This window comes from Notolabrus celidotus, chromosome 6 (genome assembly GCF_009762535.1).
Source record: "Notolabrus celidotus isolate fNotCel1 chromosome 6, fNotCel1.pri, whole genome shotgun sequence".
Lineage (NCBI taxonomy): Eukaryota > Metazoa > Chordata > Actinopteri > Labriformes > Labridae > Notolabrus > Notolabrus celidotus.
Window position 1 is genome coordinate 25,348,692 of NC_048277.1, and position 16,940 is coordinate 25,365,631.

The 16,940-nt window shown below is 40.6% G+C and overlaps 1 protein-coding gene across 1 annotated transcript in view; it reads right to left on the minus strand.

The window, feature by feature from the left end:
• Positions 1 to 1,063: 1,063 nt before the first annotated feature.
• cd82b (CD82 molecule b) overlaps positions 1,064 to 16,940 on the minus strand; it is a 33,295-nt gene continuing 17,418 nt past the window's right edge. The window contains exons 4-9 of the mRNA XM_034686071.1: positions 16,477 to 16,601; positions 14,024 to 14,098; positions 11,539 to 11,637; positions 8,511 to 8,684; positions 5,392 to 5,475; positions 1,064 to 2,960 (exon numbers count right to left, since the gene is read on the minus strand). Of these exons, the coding sequence (XP_034541962.1) occupies positions 2,883 to 2,960; positions 5,392 to 5,475; positions 8,511 to 8,684; positions 11,539 to 11,637; positions 14,024 to 14,098; positions 16,477 to 16,601 (635 nt within the window). The 3' untranslated portion in view covers positions 1,064 to 2,882. The remainder of the gene's footprint in view (positions 2,961 to 5,391; positions 5,476 to 8,510; positions 8,685 to 11,538; positions 11,638 to 14,023; positions 14,099 to 16,476; positions 16,602 to 16,940) is intronic.

Below are 16,940 nucleotides of genomic sequence, written 5' to 3' on the forward strand. Positions count from 1 at the left end.
TATGATTTGTTTAACTGACTAGTAATTCTATGGCCAACTAGCGGGGGTGAAAACGTTTAATCATCAAAAAGCGTACATCCCTACTGATGAAATAAATGTAATTTGAATATTTATATTGCATTGTTGATGTGAATACATTATGACTTCTGTATGATAGCAGCAGTAATCAGCTCTGTAGCAATATAATCCTCATCCTTTGTTGTTTCAGACATATTTCATGATTTCATGTCATGTTTTAGAGCTTTGTTCCAGTGTCTTTTTATTTTCTTGCTTCAAGAATCCCACAATTGTTGCACTAAAGTTCAATGTGTTTTAAAGGAGAGATCTGCTGATGCTCTGCATTTGAACCTCTCGGTATGGACATAACTCCCTGGTGAGCTGTGTCTCTGTTAGGTTACATAAACGCCTCCAGAGAGAACACTGAGCTGTACTCCTTATATATCGAGGTTAAGTGTCTCAGACAATAGTCTATAAGAGCAGCAGAGGTCTGTGCTGTGGTTGAGTCAGCGGTGAGATATTACCTTCTGGCATGACATGACATCATGGGGCGCCGTCTTCCTGATAAGACTCATCGCGGTGGAGTTTTCATGAGAGGAGCTCTTTTGTGTTTACAGCAGGAACGGTTCTGTTATCAAAGTGAACAAATGGATGTGGAGCTCTTTGTCCTGTTCAGCCACAGGGTAGTCAGACTAAATTAACAAGAAAATACACACTCGGAGTAGAAGAGAAGAATTAGATTGGAGGTGTAGAACTGGAAAAGAAGTGAAATAAGTAATTTTTAAAAAATCTGCATGAAGCTCATAATAGACCCTACAGCTTCAACAAATCAGGTTTTTAAAACATAATTAATCCATTGATGAAGAGCCTTCCCTTTTTTGTCATCTTTTTAACACACATGTCCCTCTATGAGTGACACTTGAATATATACTGCCATCTGCTGGTGGCTGAAGGCACAACATGAAAACTGACAGAAAACACACTTCTATAAATCAAGTACTGCTTCGTCAACCTTTGAAAAGGGTTTTAAAAAACATTAAATGTGTGCACAACAGATTCTCATGGGTTGAGATTTATTAATAGTTTTTAATAAAAAAGAAAACATTTGTTTTAAACATGGCTTACAGGTCCACAAATATTTTTTCTACTAAACAAAGACATTATCTTCTTGTAAAAAGTGTACAAATATTCTTAACACACAATGAAAAGCCTTCATCTCTTATTAAGTTAAATAGACGTTTCAATTTGTCAGGTCATAAAAAAAAAAGAGGCTGAGTGTAATTATGACGGATACAACTGTATTTTTTTTCCTCTAATGGTAGGTTTCAGCGCTCTTGTGTAATTGCAGCTTGATGAACATGATTTGAAATGACTGGTGTGAGCTGGCGTGGAAAACGAACCAGCCCGCATAAAAGTGCAAATGTATCCGCTAAATTAAGCATAAATTCAGATATGATAGTGTGTTTGAACTGAAGTGGGAGGACTGAGATGACAAGATGGACAAGTGGGACGAGGACACTCAAAGCTACATTTTAGCTTCAGTTCTAAAATGTCTTTTTCTGGTTATGCATGCTTCACAAATATGAAATCACTGTCGGACTGAGGTTCTTCTCTGCTCTTGTTACGGATAATATAAACCAGACTAAATGACTTCTGGGAAAACAATCCTGCAGAGAAGGGAAAATACATTGTGGTCACACAGCTGCCATTTTCAAAATGCTACTGCTATGAGGGTGAACAAGGACGAGGAAGGTTTGGTCGTCTGTTAACAGAGCTAAAAAAATGTAAGAAATCAAAATATAGTAGCTGAGGTGATGACATGTTCACTCTGAGGGTTTGGGGATTTCTCCAAATCAGACCTGGATATTGCTGACGAGCTGCTGCGGCAGACATTTTGTGTACATCATAAACAACGGACAGGAAATGAATAACAGTAGGAATCTTAAAACAAGAGCATGTGGGTGACAGCTTTCCAAAATGAAACGCTGATAAAGCACTAAGGTGCCGTAATCCCTTCCCAAAGTCGTATGTACAGATTTAAAAAAACAAAACAGAGATGGCATGAGAATATAAAAAGAATAAAAATACTCACTCAACACATCATACACACACTTACTTCATGCATAACTAGTCATTTTGGGAAGCTACTGGGTACCAGTCAGACACACCCGAGGAGGAGGACAGAGACGTGATTTAGAGACGATCAGCAGGAGGGAGGAGGTGGTGGTGGTGGTGGGTGTAAACAGAGGTTAATATCAGGGCTACTGGGTACATGGAGCTGATGAAAGACGCCAAAACCTCCACCACAGCAGCCCTGCCCCAGTTTCTCCTCCACCCTCAGACCCCAAAATACCAGCTGCACGATCACAAAGTGGCATTAACCCTTTAGAGCGGCTACCACCCAAACCCCACCACACCCCTCTGTCTCCCTCTCATCTCCAAGCCCCAGAGTTATAACATGCTCTGGCTCTCTGCTCACCAAATGTCACTAAAGTGCTCTCTCTACTACGATGTTAAACGCTTCATTGAGGTCATCCATAAACAAAACAACACGTAAATGTACATTTGCATTAGTATAAAACCTCAAAACTCTCAGGCTTCCACCAAATAAAATTAACAAACAAATCTCCTTAAAAACACTGAAGGAAAAGACAACAAGTGGAACTTGTGGGACTCGTGTCCAACAAGTGTGTCAAGTTTGACTGTGTGTTTGTGTGACATATGGGGTGTGAAAAATCTACACAGCTGTCAAGGCATGGGGAGCTCAAATGGTGGAGACAGCTGTCTTAATTTGTGTGTGTGTGCGCGCTCAGGGGACTGAGACAAAGACAGAGAGAGTAAAAGAGTGGGTCCATCTGTGTGCTGGTGTGAAGCTGGATCTGTCTTCAGTACTTTGGTACTTTGGTGTAATCCTCCTGTACGACACTCTTGCACAGACACATGGAGAGGATCATCCCGAGGAGCTGGAGGGAACAGAGGAGTGCACTTAGTAATCAGAGAGTGAAGTTAGGAGTGAAGCAGCCACTTGAACATACAGAGAATGAAGCTGAAGACATTAAACACTTTTACAACAGTGTCCTGGTTTGCATGGAAACTTAAAGTTCATTTCAAGCTGATTTAAAGAAACAGAGCCAAAATAAAAGTAAATTAATTTACGTTTTCAGTCACACAGTTAAGAAAAAGTGAAGACCTTTCAGGTACCTATCAGGTATCTATCAATCCATCTATCTATGTATCTATCAATCTATCTATCTATCTATCTATCTATCTATCTATCTATCTATCTATCTATGCTTCATTCTCTATTTATGTCATTTGCTTGATTTACAGATCGGTCAGCATTCACTTCATTATTCAACACAGGAGGTTGCAACTTGGTTCCGGTTCACATTATGTGAAGATTCCCTGAGTTTATTAGTCTATATCTAAAGATATTGGATATATAGTTAACAAACAAATTGATAACAACATGCTGGGTCTCAGGACATTTTTATATGTATGGCTTTTGCTTCTTTTTGGCATTTAATAGACCCAAAAACCGCAGTTCCTTGAGTGACCACTTGAGGCAGTCTCTAAACACCAAGTAATCTCCATAAAGCCACATGTTAATTAAAATGTCCCTTTTTACAGCATGAATAAACATGCTTACAGCCTTGAACAAAAAACTGTTGTGGTCTTAATTACTGTTTTTTTTACTCATACAGTCTACTTGGTGTTTTTTTTTTTAAGTTATATTTTTGGTCTTTGTGCCTTTATTTTATAGGACAGCTGAAGAGAGACAGGAAATGTGGGGAGTAGAGAGCAGGGAAAGACATGCAGGAAATGGTCAACCGGCCGGTAATCGAACCGGTGACCTCTGCGACGAGGACTGTGGCCTCTAACCGCTAGGCCACCAGCGCCCCTACTTGGTGTTTTTTTGTTCTTCTTTATTACTCTTTGTGTTGATTACATTGAGGCTAAGAGTTATGCAAATATTTTTACAATAAGGGTTGTGACTGATTTCACTGACAGATGTTCAAACAACCCCCTCAGTTCCACCCATTTTTTTATGTAAGGTCCTGCCTTTGGACTACATATGAAATTTAGCTATTGTACTAATGTTTGCATATTTACATTGAAGCATACTGTTGATGTTGATTATTTAATACATTTTCTATTTTCTATGTGTTTTAAATTATTTTTAGAGTGTCTTAAGTGTTTTATTATTTTATCATTAATTTATTTGTAGACAGATTGTTTTGTTCTGTATTTTTTAACTTATTTTACTTGTTTCTGCAGCACTTTGGTGAACTGTATTGTTTTGTTAAAATGTGCTATATAAATAAGGTGGATTGGAAATAAACTAGATAAACCACCACTGGGCTTCAAAATTCCTCTTGAGAAACCTCTGGGTGGTGTCACTGAGACTAAGTCCATGTTTTAGACAGTCTGTGGTTGGAACAGCATCATGTTCAATGATACGGCTTGAAGGGGGGAACATTTATTTCATCACCAGAATAGGTCACCACTATGATTCATTGTTCAAAAGTGTGGAAATCTTAAGGTAATCCATGAGATATGGAACATGAAACAAATATGAAACCTTTTTTTTGTCTTTCTTTTAGGTATGATACTAGAGCCAGGAGACTTTTATCCTAGTTTAGGGCTGTCTCTACAACGTGCTGGTGAATCACAGGAGCACATTCAGTGTGAGACTTATTCCCCCTAAATACACCACAGAACGCCACATGAAGTCATTCCTGCCTGGGGCCATCAGACTGTACAACTCCTCCCTCTGATCACTGAACAATAACCTATAGTCAGTGCAATAACCAAACAATACTCAGTGCAATATCCCTGCCACTTCAACATGCTGTATATAATACCTTCATTCCGAATGCTTTTGTACATAGTGAACTCTAACTATTCTGCGCTTCTGTATATACTTCATTATCATTCTATTTTATTCGTATTTATATCTTATTTTATTCCTTCTTTTATTAATAATTAGATTTTTTATACTTTATTTAAGATCATTCTGTAACAACTGAATTCCCCCCTCGGGATACACAAGTGTTTCTGTTTCTGATTCTGATTATAGTGCCTCTTGGGTTAACTTACTGAAATATAACTATAGCTTTTGTTTTATCTGAGGTTTACAAAGTAAAGTGTTCAGTGGTTATAAAGAGAGCCAGGCTTCAATTTAACCTAAAGCATTAAATCAGAATCTTTTGTCTTATCTACCTCTCAGTATGAATCCTAACGAGCTGTTTTTTTGCAAATTAGCACTCAAGCGCAGACTGCTGAAACCTCATGTAGATTTGAATTAAGTAAGAATGAATTTCAAGCATGGATGGTTGTAAAGAAAAGACCCAAATTTCCTTTCTAATGCTAGTGTGGGGGAGAGAGAGATACCTCGATGACTGCCACTCCAACACAGATTCCCAGAATAACTCCAAAGTTGTCCATGAGCCACTTCTCCACGCTGGTCATACAGCCCTGGAGGAGAGAAGAAGCAGAGGTTAAGAAAGACACGGAAAGAGGGGGTTAGCAGTTCGACACGCAGAGGAGAGATGAATGTGTACGTGATCCTGGCCGGACATGAACAGAGCCTTTTCAAAACACAACTGTTGGCTTTGGACTGAATCAGTGAGGGGAAGAATAACACGGCTGAGCTGAGCCAGGCTGAAGAAAAGGGTACAGAGAGAAAGAGAGAGAGAGAGAAGTTTCTGAAACACGCTGACCAAACAGCAGAACAATGGAGCTTTCCTCGTGTTTGATCAAATCACGAAGCACAAACAATACGCCTCAGTTTGTATTCACTGTGCTGATTAAAGAGCGGCCACAGTGCCACACAGAGCTGGCAGACAGAGAGACAGAACATGAGTCAAACAGAGCTATGTAATGAGGAAAGGTGGAACGTATATGAGAACAATGCAGGGGTGCTGCAGCTCTGTTCACCCTGCTGAAGTAAGTCTGAGCAGAGTGTAGACTCCACTCCAGTCTGTTCACTTTCACTAACATCCAAAGATCTGTGTGAACCTCAGTATGACTGGGTGGCACTTCTGATCACATTATGTAACATAAGAGGAGTGCTGTAGTTTGCATAACTTATAGAAAAACTGCACTGCACATGTTTCTTTGATAGAGTAAGAATATTTTTGAGTACATGAGTTCAAATCCTCTGACTACATTTCAGGGGAGAATCTATACTGATTTCATAGCTTTAGAATAATGATGTGTAACATGCATATGATCATTTACAGCAAATGGATTTTTCCCAAAATAACTATCCATCTCTTCATAACTTAAAACTATACTTTCATGATTCCATGGGTGCCTGCCATTTTCATTCATGTTTAATTTTTGGTACTTTAAAGCTATGGTTGGTAGTCACGGAAAGCTAACATGAATTTGAATGTAGCATGTTCTCAGGACTCCGTCTAACCCCTCCCCCCTTCCCCCTGGAGCTCCTCCTAAACGACGCCCCCGCTCACATGCATGAGCGCCGCTGCTTCGCGTCCATATGATCGTGACTGATTCAAAACCGGTCCACAGCACATCGTTTGTGTTTTGCACTATGTCGAAAACACCAAAACATTATCATAGTGAAAGTTAAAAACACAAACAAACATTAAATGTACGTGCAGGAGGCGGGCAGAACGGCAGGACGGGATGTGATTGGTTTCATAATTTGGCTCCTGGTGGCAGGGATTGCTTGGTGTTTTCCCAGGTTTACTCCGGCTGTAGATAGCGGCTTTTTTTCGCTCTTTTTTAAGAACACATTATGTATTGATTGCCATCGGGACATAAAGATAATTTTAACCAATATAACAAAAAGTGAATCTAAATCTGACTACCAACCCCAGCTTTAAGAAAACACTGAAATATTTTTTATCACAACAGAATTTTAAAAACAGGACTTTCGCCTTCAATTAATCCATCCATCCATTATCTTGACCGCTTATCCCGTTAGGGGTCACAGGGGACTGGAGCCTATCCCAGCTGGCTTCGGGCGGAAGGCAGGGTACACCCTGGACAGGTCGCCAACCTATAACAGGGCTAACACGGAGAGACAGACAACCATTCACACCCACACTCACACCTACGGGCAATTTAGAGTGATCAATCAACCTGGTAAACATGTTTTTGGACTGTGGGAGGAAGCCAAGGACCTGGAGAGAACCCACGCATACACAGGGAGAACATGCAAACTCCACACAGAAAGGCACCCGCCCGGCCAGGGATTCAAACCAGGAACCTTCTAGCTGTGAGGCAACAGCACTACCCACTGTACCACCAATTGATAGATGACCAATTTTACTAAATCAAGTTTATTTTTACTTGATAGGATGTTGCAGCTTATCCAGCACATTACACTACTTCTTGTACATACTGAGGCAGAACTGTTCTCCGTTAATATCAGAATGATTAACATTGTTGCAAAAACGGTACTTTCAATTAGCATTCTAAATTGTTAAGCTGAACAACCAGGAGAATACTTTAGTATTAGATCCTCTCCTGCAATCCAAGCAACAGCAGCAGAGCTGGTGAGAGAATCTCTAAGTTGCAGATCGCTTTAAAGTAACTTAAACCACGAGGGGTAGCGGTAATGTTAAAAGTTGTATCTTTGTCCTCATTTATGTTTAAAGGTGAGTCAACTGCAGAGCTAAATGCAAGATAAAGAGCTAAATGAAGGGTGAGACAAGACCACTTCACTTCTCACCGGGGTCCTGTTCCCCCTGCAGGGATTCTAATTCCCATAACCACCTGTTCACTATGCATTATCACTTATTCAAAACAAGTAAAAAGTTAGGACATCAAAAGGATGAGAATCAGAAACAGATTATTAAAGTGATATTCAAAAGGTCTGAGTTGTGAAGTGTGCTTGATCATCAATTTACAGCAGGGACAGTCGAGAAAAAACCTGGATTGAAGGGAAAAGTCCCTTAAAGCACAGTGAGGCTGAAGGCTGATTTATACTTCTGCGTTGAATCAACGGCTTAGGCTACGCCGGGGGTCTGCGGAGCTCCCGTACCTACGCCGAGGCCTATGCACGTAGCTGATGTGCACCTCCTCCGAAATGTAACTCCCCCTGTACTTCATCTCCTCCTCTCTATTCTTCATGTAATCATGTCTGTATGATAAACAGCAACATGTATCAGCTGTAGATTAACATAACACGATCTGAATCGCTGTGGAAAAGTAAACAGAGATCGTAGCGGGACCAGAAGCAGGCGGCCGGCTATCAGAGAGACCACACTGCCCTCAAGTGTTTCGGTGGAGAATTGCGGTGCGACACAGACACATCGACGCATAAGTATGTGGGGCTCATGTCCGAGTCAGACCCTGCTGCGTAGGAGAGACGCATAAGTATAAATCAGCCTTGTGATGTTGAAGCTGCAGCTGCACTGAACAGCAGTGTTACATGGAGCCTGAAGAGTGAGTGAGCACAAAAATCATAAATGCAAGAGAGAAAAGAGAGACATCATTCTAAGTGATGAGACAGAATCGTAGATTTAAGTGCTCTGTACCGTTTCATGAATGGGTAAATCTGTGGACAGGTGTTCACAAAGGCCAACTTCCTTGATCTCTGAGCCCGGCAGGGAATCATTACGACAGGAGCAGGAGTAGAGGTACAGGGTGCTGTTCTTGATCAGGTTGTTCTCAGTCCAGTTTCCTGGACCAGTCCACCCACAGCATTTCATCTGGTGATATAAAAGACAGGAGGGTGTTAGAAAAATGGATAGGAGGTGGAGAGGAAGAGCAGAAGAAAACTGAAAGTTGAACAAATGATTTAAAAACACAAGATGCAGGAATAACTAGAAATTCCATTGGCTCAGAGAGAGAGTGTTTCTTTTGTGCTGTTTGAGACCAATCTCTTCTTGGCAGAGAGGTTTGGCAGGAAAGAGAGAGAGAGAGTGGAGGAGGAAGCAGATAATGAAGAATATGCATACACTCGATAAGAGCACGGAACAATTCAACTCCAGCTTACTTCAGACTTTTATTTTGCAATGCCCTGATTAGATTAATGAGTCAGTGACTTTAAAAGCACAGAAAAACAATCATGTTCTCAAAAACCCTCTGAGTGTCTGATTGTGAAAGTATTTTCACTTTTATGGGCTGAGAATTTGAGATAATCTTCACTGAAACTTCTGTTTCCCAAAACAATAGAAGCTAATGGAATTTAGTTTCCCTCAAAGAGTTGAGACTTGGAGTTTGAAGAGTGAACAGTAATATGCAGCTCCTCAGGGTATGGATATGTTTTAGGCTCACTTTTACAGAAAGAGATTTGATTACATTTAATTCTCATAGGTTGAATGGACAGAATCTGTAGATTTTTCATCCAGAAGTTTGCAGCATTTCTCTTGTATTAATTATCTTGTCTTTGTCTCTGAACAGCATGAAACATGTGCTTTCATATCTAAAAATAAAATGAAAAAAAATCCTCTTTTTTTCTCTCTAGCTGAATGGTTTGACAGCTGCTAGGCGACTAAGGCTTACTGTGTTGCAACTTTTTCAACTTCTATCCCATGATGGATTACAGTCATGCCTAAAGTGTAGCCTCTATCACAAACAAGACTACATCAGCCTCAAATGTAACTGATAGTTAGAGAGATCAAAAACTACACTGGTCATCAAAACTCAGGCAAGAAGGCTGCAAAGCCGGCAATGCCAAACAACATGCAGAATACAGTTACAATAATGAGGAGTTTGGCGCAGGGTTAATTTTGTTAACGAAATTATGACGATAAATGTTTGTCAACGACTGACTTTTTCATGACGAAAACGAGACTATGACAAGCTAAAGTGCTTCACTGATAATAAAAACTCTGACGAAAATATGTTTTGATTTTGTTGACGAGACGATGACAAGACGAAAAAAAATCTAAATCCATGTTTTCCCCCGCTGTGCGTCTAATCTTTGGAAATAAAAGTGATGCATTCCTGTGACAGGCTGAGTTATTATCTGAGGGGAGCAGTGTTCGCTTGGTCTCTACCTGCAGCAGGTGTGCTTTATGAACCAGCTCTCCTCACCTCCATGCATTTTTACCTCCTGGTGTGCTTCAGTGACAAAGACACAACCGGGGGACGTCTGTTTAATATTTGATGTTTGACGTTTTTGCCGCTATCACCGTAAAAAGCTCAGTTTGGTGATACATCAGACACATTTAGTAAGTTTTGATCAACTCCTAGTCATCAAAGATGCAGCTGCATTTCAGAGTGCCGTGAACTGACTGTCTGTCCAGTGCGCCTGTCACTGCAGGTACATTCAAGGACTGTCGTAAATGTGCAATATAGTCCTTTAACGGCATTTTTCTGAGTCAAGAGAATCAAAATACAGTCACAGTGGTCACATCAAGAATGTTTTCTTTTACATTTTAGCAGGGCCAGGCTGAATTATTTAACTTAAGATGTTACACAAACAAAAAGGTTAAAGGAGTGTTGACGATTTTAACACTTGGTATAACCCTGTTACCAATATCTGATCTACTACATGAATTATTTAAAGAGTGAAGACTAACATTTTTTGAGTTTCCGCCGACTTAAACTAGAATAAAAATTTAGAGGGCTGAAAAGACTAAAATGTGACAAATACTAACAGGCATTTTCGTCTGAAGACTAAGTCTAAGACCAAATCTAAAATAGCCGCCAAAATGAACACTGGTTTGGTGCATTCATAAGGAGATATAGACACTTTATTTGGTTTAACCAACTGCTCACAGGCTGCAGACAGAGGATGATTCTGTCTATGTCATGCTAAAAATAAACTACTTCATCGAGTGTGTGTATTGCAACATCGATATAAAAGCAGAGAGAAAGTGAAGGTAAAGGTTGAAAAGTGTGTATGTGTCATGATAAAGTTACATTGTGTGGATATCATGTATGTCTTGCATGGTTGAGGTTGCACACACACACCTACAGAATACTTATTAGCTGACGACCTGCATCATGAATATCAGCTCTGTGCTGATAAGACTTGAAGACTGATGATTGGATTTAAGGATATTATTGGTTTAAAGCTGTTGGATCAAGCGTTTCTAAGCCTAGGTCAAACTTGTTTTGTGGAATAAAAAATACTATGTTTTTATTTCATTTCAAGAACACAAAACTTTGATAAGTTTGTATTGGTATTTCTAAAAATGTAGACAACAACACCCGTGTTTGGGGGAAAGTTTGTTGTCCTTCTCCTAACTCTGTCAACACAGCTACACACTTTCTGAAATACAATGCAAAGAAAATATGAGTAGTGTCTGAGGTCGAAGAGCTTCACACTGGAGACACCTGTCCTAAAAATAGACACACATATCACTGTGAGAGTCACTTCATGTTACAACTCTGTAAAAACAACCTCCTGCTGCTGCTCCATATACTGCATGTATGTTTTGCAGTCTTATGACAAAGTTGCTGTGTCATATGCTGGCACTGTCACTTTACTTAAATAGACTATGTGCATACAGTATATGTAGCGCATACACTTTAATTGTCAGTGCAGAGGAATATTAAAAGACAGGATGCTGGTTAAGAATATGAAACATGTTTCTGTGTGTCTGTACTCACCGTCCTCTGAATGTAGTCCCAGGTGTGCTCTGTGGTCCTGTTCTCTCCAGTGTAGTTGATGATCATTCCTTTTATGATGTTGGACATCTCGAATTTCAACTGAGGGAGACAAGAATACAAGATCACAATGCTGTAATTTCTGCATGACACCAGTGTGGATCTTTGATTTACACATGAATCAAAATGATAGGAATGCTTTAAATAGCTGTGCATGATTAGGAAGAAGGTGCATGTTTTTTTCATGCTAAAAAGGAGTCAATAGACTTCCTTCATGGGAATCAGTCTTTGCTGAAGGGTAGAGATAAAGAAAACATTCAGTAAATCTTTGTCTAGTTCACGCTGACCGTCTGAACTCAATGTTTGGTAGGGGAACACTCAGGGTGGTATAGGCCTGTGAAGTCTCAGGCTGTGCTGAAACATTGCACAAATACAGCGTAACAGCAGCATGTCTCTGTGTTTATGTGTGCAATAACCACAGAGCTGCTGCAGCGATGCATCTTCAGAGCTCCGTAGGAGATGAGTGAGAGCCTCACCCTATTCTGGGAAAGGGCACCACCCTGCTCTGTGGTGAGTCCTAAACACAGGGAGCATGTCTACAGGCTGCAGAGTATATACACACACACAGACACACATGCACTTATATGAACACACAGAACAAAAAGGCTGCAGGGCTAACAGCTGAAAGGTCACCAACAGCCTCCACCTATCCTAAGTCCTTTAAAGTGATATTATCAAGGGAAAGGGTTTTATTGTGTTCTCGGAGGGAGGGAGCATATTCAGGAATCAAACTGGTCCTAGAGGTTGTAGTGTCCATTTACAACACTCCTCCTACACAAACACACATGGAAAGACCGAGAAGTTAAGTTAGTATTCTTATGGATTTGATCCGTATTCCAGTAGAAAATATTTCAGAGTATAAATGAAACATAAACCTTTCTGAACTTGGAGTTTTCAGCTTGATTTTTGTAACTATATATATATAGTTACAAATCCCGTTAGGGGTATACTACTATAATTTTCATTGTCATAAATATATCAATAATTTTCTTGATTTTACACTTCCTGTTTGGATTAAAGAATTTCAGAAAGAGTTGAAAAATGTCAATCAGTGTTTCAAAAGTCGCGATGTGACGCCGTCAGATGTCCAGCCATGTCCACAAACCATAAATATAAAGTTTACAGTTAAAGAGGATTTAAAAAAAAAAGTTAAAATGGTTATTCCAAAGCTTGATCCGTAAGGCAACTGGACTGGTAGAAATTCTTGGAGACATTTCACCTCTCCTCCGAAAGGCTTCTTCAGCTCTTACCAGACTGGGGAAGAGCTAGAAAATATAAGCCTCTAGCAGTCATTGTAAAAATGGTTATTGTTGTGATCATCTGAGATTCCAAGACGAAGTTGATATGCTGTCAGTTTTTGGCTTTATGAAAATCTATCCATTTGAATCAGAAATTCAGTTTTTAAATTCAAATTAGTAAAAAAAAAGTATGAGAGTTTTCTGGAACACAAGTATGACTCAGCTTTCAGTTTACTTCAAATATTAAAATTCATCAACACACAGTTGACACAGAGCGGTGATGAAATATGACCTGTTTAACTTGTTCTCAGAGTTAATGACTGAAGTGAACCTCAGGGAATTCATTATTTACCTGTCTGTCTGTCTGTCTGTCTGTCTGTCTGTCTGTCTGTCTGTCTGTCTGTCTGTCTGTCTGTCTGTCTGTCTGTCTATCTGTCTGTCTGTCTGTCTATCTGTCTGTCTGTCTGTCTGTCTGCCTGCCTGCATGCCTGTCTGCCTGCCTGTCTGTCTGTTGTTCAAAGTAAAAGTGCACTAAGGTGTTTTCTTTCTCTGAACTCAAGAGTAAGGACATAAACATGTTTCATCTCCTCTGCAGAGCTGTGGATCCTGCCTGTAGGGGGCACTGTTTCATCAAAGACTTCTATAGAAAATGATTTCTGTCCCTCGGGTGATAATTACACTCTTAGTTGAGATAGTATTACACATACTAATTTAATTTCTGTTCGACAGCAGCTTTAGCTAAACTTATTCACCACGGATCTGTTTTCTCTCTCCTTGGAGCACACTGAAACCGAAAAACACCCACAGGGGGGGGGGACTGAGATGATGGTGGAAATATCAGTTGATGAGCCTGTTTGCTACTTCCTCTGTGGTAGTCACACATCTCCTTTAGTCCACCTGCTTCATCTTTCTTCTACCAGTATCCCACGTCAAATGGGATCATTCACAAACCAACATCCTGTCACTTTCCATTTGTTGAGATGTGTTCATCACAGGGTGCAGGGGGGGGGGGGGGTGGATTGAAGAAGGGGGGTTTACAGGTGAAAGCAGATTAAATAAGGACAGAAAGTGAAAAGGGGAAAAAACTAAGGAGAGTAAAAATACAAAGTGGAAAACGATGTTGGTGTGAGGTGAAGGAAAAGGGAAGCGAGATGGAGAACACTGATGGAAGAAAGTAGTTTCTGTCTTACCCGATCTCTTTGGAAGTAAATGAGAACTCCAGCAGTGACCTGGGCGATGAGGATGAGCAGGAGGCAGGTGAAGTACTGCAGGGGATGAGAGCAAAATGTCACGACAGAAATCATTACAATCAAAACATTTTAAGACTGACAATACGACAAATTCATCAAGTTCTGCTAAACTGACTTTTCTAGGCTCTACTTCTGAACTCAAAGACTCAGGCCTGTCTCCTTGGGAAAAAAGATGGATCATCCGGGCTTTCACAACAGCCAAACGGATATTATTGAGACACTGGAGAAGGAAACACCCAACTCCTTATGAAGAATGAGAACAACCATGGCTCAACTTGCTGCTTATGAAAGAGTGACTTATTGCTTGCTTGACAAACTTGACCAATGCACGCTCATATGAGGCCCATACACAGCTTGGCTGTCTGTATCCTGGTATCGGATATCGGCTAGATCGGGCTAAAAAAGCTAGATCAGATATCGGTGACAAGGGGCCGATATATAGTGCTGATCCATATGGCAGATCTATTCATCTCAGTTCTATGCTTTTCTGTGTTTAAAACAGCCATGTGTGTCTCCTATGTCATCAGCGCCGTCTGGTCTCTGCCTGTTTTTGCCTGGTGGAGCATGATGGAGGATAACTACAGAGGCTCTGCAGTTTAGGTGCATGCTTCTTTTGCTAACAACTTGCTGGAAACTTGCAACATGTGCAGCGCTAATCTTTCGATGGATGGCAATCGCGCTTAAAAAAATAATGGGAGCCCAAAGGAAGAAGTTTACGTCAGCTGTAGCCTACTGCAAAGAAGCAAGAAACCTTCTATTAATGGATTCAAAGTGTGAAAAAACTGACGGTTTATTGGATTTAATTATTCTGGATCCTTGAAATTGAGGGATTCCAGCCTCTGATTCAGCACTTGGAACCCAGGTACAGTTCACCATCAAGTCAGAAAAGACTGAAGTTGCCAAAACATGATTCTATCCTCACATTAAGGAATAGAGATGTTAAATCAATACCAGGATCGGATCGGCTAGTATCGGTATCGGCAGATACCAAAGCCCAGGTATCGATATCGGTATCAAGACCTAAAAAGTAGGATCGGTGCATCCCTACTAATAGCTAGATTTAAAATACTTGAATGATGGACACATATTCAGTCTTGGGGAAACAGTGTGTGTTTGTCTTTTTCTTGTTAGTTTGAATAACAGTGTCTTTGTTTGTTTACCCTCCTCTGACCTTTGTCAAACATGCTAAGTCTATGCTGAACATAAAGTATGTTCATGTACGACTGACAATTCTACCGGAAATGATTCATCTCCTTTTACAAATGAAACTTTAAAGCAACTGTTATTACATTTATCAAAGCACAATGTGAAAAAAAAACATGAAGTGGTGCTTTTACAGTGAGGCCTGCAAGCTCACTGTTTTTGTTCACTGTCACTGTCTTTTTCATTCTGCAGCAGACAGCTGTATTCCATAGATACAAGCTCCAAAAGCTCACCACACACACTACCAGTTTGAAAGCAAACAGTTGACAGACAAAGGTAGCAGCTAGCTGTGCCGACAAGATCACTTTATCGATTCAAATACGAAGATGATGATTCAATAAAGTGTCGGAACCTTTTTTCTGCTTTCTTCAAAATGAAACCAAACATCCCAGAATATGAGAAATGTAGAGAAGATCAGACACTCTCCGTTTAAAGTTCTTATTAATCTTTGTTTAGTGATGCATCCTAATGAAATGTGAGCCATTAAAGATCCTTCCTGCCTCATGTACTATGTCCTGCTTGAGAGTAAACATTGTGTGTGTGTGTGTGTGTGTGTGTGTGTGTGTGTGTGTGTGTGTGTGTGTGTGTGTGTGTGTGTGTGTGTGTGATAATGGGGGGGTTGTTCTCCAGCTGGTCACTGTCATGAGTAGAAGTAGGTCACAGCAGCTCTTCGGTTAACGCCTTGCAGGTTTAACACTGTAGAGGTCATGAACCCATCCCCATTCTTGTAGTAACCCCCCCCCCCCCCCCCCCTACAACCAGGTCTTACCCCCAACCTCTCCACCACCTCCGCCTCTCTGCAAATCCACACATGCTGCGAACCTCTCACTGGCAAATAAGCAGGAATGAGAAAGGGCTGTGCTGTCAGTAGGAATCTCTCGTGGGCTCAGAGCCTAGCTTGGGATCTCTGTCATGATCCCACTGATAGAAACATAATCTACATGTAACAAGAGAAGCAAACACTGCAGAGAAGAGGTTATATTTGGGATATTTCTGCCTTTATTACAGACTCAAGCCTAGTTATTTTCTGTCATATGACCGATGGTAGTCAGATGTTCAATCAAACATGAGGTTTTACTTGCTGGAGTATTTTTAAACTGCCTTATCTAGCAGAGGTGAGAGCTGGTTAACCCCATGTGTACCTCTTAAGAGTAGAAACCAAACTTCAAATTAAAGTGACTTCTGCTTACCAGACCCAGAAGACAGCGGATTTCATAGATGGCTCCTATGCAGCCAAAGAAGCCCATGGCCATGGACAGGGAGCCCACTCCAATGAGGATGTAGGAAGCCACTTTCACTGTGTCTGATGATTCCTCTGGAGAAAACAGACATACACAGACATGAGAATCACAGGAAGAGTTCAACTTGTAGCAGCAGTTTGTAGTTATATTCATGTCTTTGGTTGAACTCGGGTCAAAACACAAATAACTCGGCACACAAAAGGCACAGAGAGGATTTTTTTTGTTATAGAATAACAGAAGCAGGGCCCTGATCTCTGCTCTCACATTTCTGCTTTCACCACAGTGAGTGTGCCTGCAAACAAAGGCAGCTCAGGGGACGACCTCGTTCACATGCTAAACCGTTTTTCTTACAGATGAACACAGAAAGCCAAAAATGATTCACAGTGCCTTCTCTGAATTCAATCTGCTGCTTT